Source organism: Limulus polyphemus, unplaced genomic scaffold (genome assembly GCF_000517525.1).
Source record: "Limulus polyphemus unplaced genomic scaffold, Limulus_polyphemus-2.1.2 Scaffold5886, whole genome shotgun sequence".
In the NCBI taxonomy this organism is placed as follows: domain Eukaryota; kingdom Metazoa; phylum Arthropoda; class Merostomata; order Xiphosura; family Limulidae; genus Limulus; species Limulus polyphemus.
Window position 1 is genome coordinate 4,910 of NW_013671496.1, and position 6,530 is coordinate 11,439.

A 6,530-nucleotide genomic window follows, 5' to 3' on the forward strand; every position below is an offset into this window, starting at 1 on the left:
TGAGAAAGAATAAACTAGTTTTATTTGAGAAAGGACTTGTATCGCTAAAGTTTCTTCAGGAAGAATTTCTAGTCTACAGTTTAAAACAAAGCGAAGGACGGCTATGCTCAGACAGCCCTTTGTAGCTTTAAAAAATACAAACTGCTCTAGCCGTTTAACTCACGTGCACATTAGATACCGTTCAGACTGAAATATTCAATTCTGTATTCTATATCTTGCAGTGAGCCCACTTTTTTTACATTCTCTAATCTACGCCTATATAAATCATTCTATAAATCTTTCGATAAATCACTATCCGTATTTCGACACCTGGTGGCAGTAATTTGTACTCTCGTTTCATAGTTTGATAAAATAAATATTCTTATCATAAAGTGTACGTTTGCTATTTTAAAAATGAATCTATTGCAGTGGAATAGATTAAGCAGCTTTAAACAGATTATGAGTTTTGTTTATTAACGAAATTAAATTTTGTATCTGTAATAATTTATATTGTATTTCCTGCAGGGTATCCCATGGAAATATATGCAATTGTAGATGGCACTGTTTTATCATATATACTGGACCCAAACTTTGAAAAATATCTGCCTGTTATTCCATCGGAAGTTAATTCATTTAATTTCACATGGACGTCAGGAGAAAATAAGGTATGAACTTAGAACTCTTTTATAAATTAGACAACATAAAAGCATTTCTGACAAAATTTGAATTTATTGACAGTGACTTTGAGTTTATGTAATCAGTCACTAGACACTAAAAATTAAATACGTATAACGAACATGTATATATATATTAATTTACACCTTATTGCTTACTGACCAAAATATGTGTTTCATTTGTTTTAAATAGTATAATTCTGAAGACTCGGAGAATTGTGAATGATGTTTACCATCAATAGAAAGTTCTAAATTACAGCTATTAACTGATTACGTTAAATATATTGTTGTGATAAGTCGAGTTTCGTAAATTTGTAAATTATGACAATAAATAAACAACTTAATGCACTGGTTTAATAATACATATGATTATCAAATACAGTTACTGGTTCTTAAATAAGTTGAAAGGTGTGAGAAAAAATATTTAGGCCGTCATCTCACTTGTAAAACATCGTTCACAGACCAAGGCTTAAAGCAGGCGTTTTCTCGGATTTTATAAAATTGGGAAGAAATAAAAAAGCTCACCTTTCATCGATGCAGAAAAAAAAACACTCCACTTTTCAATATACGTCTTACGAAATATATAAAACATTTCCAAATAATATCTGAGTTATTTATGCGCTACATAGTTGAACAAGCACGATCAAATTTTACTATGACAACATCGCTGTTTCATAAATGCCCTGTTAAGCCTAAGTTTACGTTTGCCATGACGACTTCGTTGTTTCACAATGCCTTTGTTAAGCCTAATTGTACGATATTGTTGCGTCAGCGAAGTCACATGACTAGTGTCACGCCACGTTTCTAGAACTATCCCGTACCTTGGCGAATGCTCTAGCATTTACTAGATATAGGGTAGTCTGGTATATAAAAGAGGATGACAACGTGACGGGATAATAATGTGTGTGTAGACAGTGAGTAATTGATCTGCAGTCAGAGAGTATTATTGAGCACATTAGTTGTTATAGCGTTTGTTTTAGCGCGATTGTTGAAATTAAGTGTATCGTAAAGTTGTATTCGGAAAGAATAAACCAGTTTTATTAAGTAAGGACTTGTGTCGCTAAAATTTCGTCGGAACGAAGTTACGGAAAGTTAATTAACAAACGGAGACGTAACAATATGTTCAATATTTCTTCTGTTCATCTGTCCACACGAATTACTTTACTGTATTAGTTAATTTTAGAAGTATTGATCAATTGTTAATCTTTTCAGCACACATGGTGCATCTTTGTTACACGATAACATTTAACTGAATATTTACTATTTATTTCTAGATAACTCCGTATGTGTAAGTTCACAACTCGACCGAAGCTCTCGAACGCTTTTACTCGGCAAGGTCTTGCTTATCCACTGAATTCTTTTAAAGCGCTTTTCAGTGTTTCTTTTTTAATTATTATCTTTTTATGTATAAACCTTTTGTACTGTACTTGAACACTAATTTGTCCATTCCATTAGAAATAAAAATAAAACACTTTGATCTGTACTATAATTAGTTTTTTCCATAATATTATTTATTAAAGATTATTGAACTTTTTATTTTATTTGCATGGGATAGTGTCATGATATAAAAGACTGTTTAGCGTAGGTAGTATTAATTAATTATTTTGTGAGTTAATATTTCATGATTGTTTAGTTTTTGTTATAATAAGAGAGTTAAAAGCAGACGATTATTGGAAGTTGTGTTTATAATTCACTGATGTTGAGGTTATCAAACGTCGCGTGAAATTTATTGATGTAGAGAATATAGAGATTTCTAGAAGGCGAGCAGGCGATTAAGTGATAAATATATAAAGTATGAGACGAGCGGGAACAGCAGACAGACAGAGCAGACGAGAAAGTAAAGTCACGGGAAGTAGGACTTCGGACAAGGAAAGTTAAACGTAAAGTTAACTGCCGTAGGAGTGAAAAGCTTAACCGTTAATATAGGCTTAACGATTAATATGTTAGAGGGAAAACTAACAGTCTTAAAAGAGATAGGATTTGTTTGTTTGTTTTTGAATTTCGCGCAAAGCTACACGAGGGCTATCTGCGCTAGCCGTCCCTAATTTAGCAGTGTAAGACTAAAGAGAAGGCAGCTAGTCATCACCACCCACCGCCAACTCTTGGGCTACTCTTTTACCAACGAATAGTGGGATTGACCGTCACATTATAACGCCCCCACAGCTGAAAGGGCGAGCATGTTTAGTGGGATTGGGATTCGAACCCGCGACCCTCTGATTGCGAGTCGAGCGCCCTAACCACCTGGCCAAAAAAGAGATAGGAAGTATAGTTTATTTCGTCAAAGCGAGTTCTAAAGTAATTGAACCAGTCCGTGTTCACTTTTACAAAAGGAACAGACGATATCTGAAGTACGAGGACCAGACGATTACTTGAAGAATAGTATACGACTGTGGTATCTCACACTATAACTGTAAGTGAATTATACACGGAATACTAGTGCGACAGAAATAGAGAAAGGTGGTTCGGCTTGTCAACTGAAGTTCTAAAGCAATTGAATAGGCCTAAGTGGACTTTTGACAACAAGAAGAGAACTATATAAAGTGTTTATGATCTCTACAGTGTAAAGAATTTCTTGTACATACATTGAACTAGTTCGAATATATCTCTATATTATTTTGAAAACAAGTGGAGTGCGCGCTGTTCGTTTGTTTTTGAATTTATCGCCAACAAGTCACAGACGCCTACAATCCTTAGCCCAACACCCATATTATTCAACCTACTTACTAAATACTACTACTATATATAGTATTAAGAAGAATATGCCTCCATTATTTTGACAGGCAGCAATAATCTGCTTTTTTGTTTTAATTATGAATCTGGTGTAAGCTTTTGCATCGATCATCCTTCTAATTTCGGTATTTCTTTTTCCTTGATGTAGCAATACTATTACGCCTTTGAGCATCTTTTGTCATACAACAAAGAAATATTGAGCAATCCTACAATCTCCATCGAAACAAAGGGAAAAGTGCCAAAGAAACCTGGAGGTATATATAGGAGATATTTATTTATATTACATTAGTTAAGGAAGAAATTCAAACCCTCAGATGCTTGAGCTTTTCTTTTTATCTAATATTAATACTTATTTGAATCGTTCAATCATTTTAATGTAACTTATTATTTTAGTCCATAAAAAAAAAACACAAAATGCAAAACCGTAAATTTGTATGTATCTCCCTGTGGACCCAACAAACCTCTGTACCAATTTTGGTACAGATCCATCCAAACCCTGCGAAGTAGTTACACTGACATACAACAAACAGTACTATTAAATATTAGAAGTTGTTAATCTAACTGATTTGTAACAATAATTATTCTATAGATACGCCAAGAATTCATTTCATGAATGATCTTAATTTTGATTGGCTCACAAAGAAATTTACCAACGTTTGACTGCCTCGAATGTACTTTTTTGCCTCTTTGTTGGTCAAGCTTGATTTCGTAAAATTTATGTATTTCAGTTAGTTATGAAATGTGAGGTTAGGGTATATTATGGGGTGGGGGTGGTAGTACTTGTCCTGTCATTTTTTGATGGGCTATATGCTAGTAAATAGAACAAAAACTAGATTGATATTATGTTAAGCACTATCTTCTGATGGTAATTAAAACATTCTTCAGCTGTTAGCTCTGTCCTGTGCACTTTATTTAAATTTAGTCACATATCGTGGATACTATGTGGCAGCTTAATTAAACCACAGACACCGTAAAGCTCAAGTCACGGATCCTAGAGCAGTGATAATTCTAAGCCAATCCACTTCACAATATTTTAACAATACAAGGAAAACATTATCAGTGCAAGAATTGTATTTCCGAAGAACAATAAACGTAATTCTCTGCAGAAAGATCAATTTGTGAAAACACAGATTTCACATGAAGACTTTTGAATGAAGTCCAAATTATATGAACAATAACTTACTTACTGTTAACAAGTATATGTTTCAAAAAATTATTTATAACGAACAGTAAAGGCGCCATCAAATACAGACTTGTAAATAACTATATATATGTTTAACCATAGAGCTGGAACTTCTACATTTACCCTGGAACAAGTGGGTGGGGGAGGAGCTTAAGTTAATGTGTTTGATTTGTTTTTAAACTTCTAGTTATTTCTAAAATTTTAAGGTTATTTAATTTTATCTTTTTTTTCACTGACATGTAAATTTTTTCAGTTTCTTTTTTTTATCAAATTGTTGTTTAGTTTTCATGGTGATGGAAAAGTTGAGTCAATTTTTTGAAAAACATATGTAGTACAGATGCTTAATAGAAATACATTCAATACATGCTCAGATGGTGAAAAAATATTGAGATGCTTATGATGAAAATTGAAATAGCATAAATATTATATAAATTACTTCGTACGACGGAAGATTGTGATAAAACATAATTACCTACTGTAAAAATGATGCTAAAAACAACTGTAGATGATATGCGTGTTGTATAAAAACATTGATAAGTGAGTTAGGTTATTTATTTTACAGTATTCCAGGTATTCTTGCCTTGTATTAGGAACAACACTGGAACAGCTAGATTCAGTATCGGCTTGAGAATACAGAACGAGCATGGAACTTACCTTAGAGGCACTCCATTGCGCTTACATCTCCAAAAACAATGTGCACAGCATGGCAAGTATAAACAGTTATTGACAAGATCGTCTTTAATGTATCAGCTCGATAATAATGATGTGATTACAAACAAAAAACAGGTAGTATGTTTCTTTGTTGTTAAGCGCAAAGCTACACAATGGGGTATTTGTGCTGTGCCTACCACTGGTATCGAAACCCGATTTTTAGCATCATAAGTCCAAAGACTTACCGCTGAGCCGCTAGAGGGCCGGCGGGTAATGAGAGTGTCGAAATTAGACCAAAAAAGAATGACAATGGAAAAATTAAATTTAAAAAGTTTTCTTTTATGGCAAGTATGTTTATTTCATATATTTATCTGTGATAATTATTGAAGTATCCAAACATCCAAAGGATTTTATGACGATGTCGACACTTGTGAAAAACGTTTTACCACTCGGAAGAAAATAGAAACTATACAATCGAGCTTATATTTACTGTTCTTACTCATCATAAAGGTAAAGTACGAGAGGACTTATGATGTTTGTTTTTCATTTCGCGCAAAGCTACTCGACGACTATCTGCGCTAGCCGTCCCTAATTTTGATGTGATAAATTAGAGGGAGGGCAGATAGTCAACACCACCCACTGCCAACTCTTGGGCTACTCTTTACCAACGAATAGTGAGAGTACCTCACGACTGAAAGGGCGAGCATGTTTGTTGACAGGACTCGAATCCTCTAACCACCACACCATGCCAAGCCCTTTATGACGTGTGTATGGTGCTCAGTTGTAGTGGTTCTTTCGTCGATAATCTCCGGAAGATATTGTTTTTTAATGTTGTTAAAGTGTACAGAATGGTACATCATGTAGTGAAAGACACAAAAAGGTTTATTTGGTCTGTAGTTTTTGGACTTACAGTCATTTGTCAGAGATTAGAAAGCTTGCGTTGTTTTTTTCCTAACTTCTGACCCCTGGTGATAGACTTTCTATCAGTTAGAAAGTTGTGAACCAAAGAGGGTGTTTTAATGCCAGAAATAAACGACCTTATAACACGAACATTTGTTATTTTTCTTTAATTAGACACTCAACGTTTCGCTTTAAAGCTTCTTAAAGTTTGCTTAAAGCTTTTTACTGTCAATTACGGTTTGTGTTTTAGCGAAACGCTCCTGAAGAAGCTGAGAAAAATGGGCCCGGCATGGCCAGGTGGTTAGGGCGCTCGACTCGCAATCTGAGGGTCGCGGGTTCGAATCCCCGTCCCCACCAAACATGCTCGCCCTTTCAGCCATGGGGGCTTTATAATGTGACGGTCAATCCCACTA

The 6,530-nt window shown here is 34.4% G+C and overlaps 1 protein-coding gene across 1 annotated transcript in view; it reads left to right on the plus strand.

Annotated features, from left to right (window-relative positions):
* Nucleotides 1–504: 504 nt before the first annotated feature.
* Nucleotides 505–6,530, plus strand: part of LOC106473104 (protein shifted-like) — a gene marked incomplete at its 5' end in the record, with an annotated part of 19,697 nt that continues 13,671 nt past the window's right edge. The window contains 3 exons of the mRNA XM_022401603.1: nucleotides 505–644; nucleotides 3,532–3,637; nucleotides 5,129–5,272. Of these exons, the coding sequence (XP_022257311.1) occupies nucleotides 505–644; nucleotides 3,532–3,637; nucleotides 5,129–5,272 (390 nt within the window). The remainder of the gene's footprint in view (nucleotides 645–3,531; nucleotides 3,638–5,128; nucleotides 5,273–6,530) is intronic.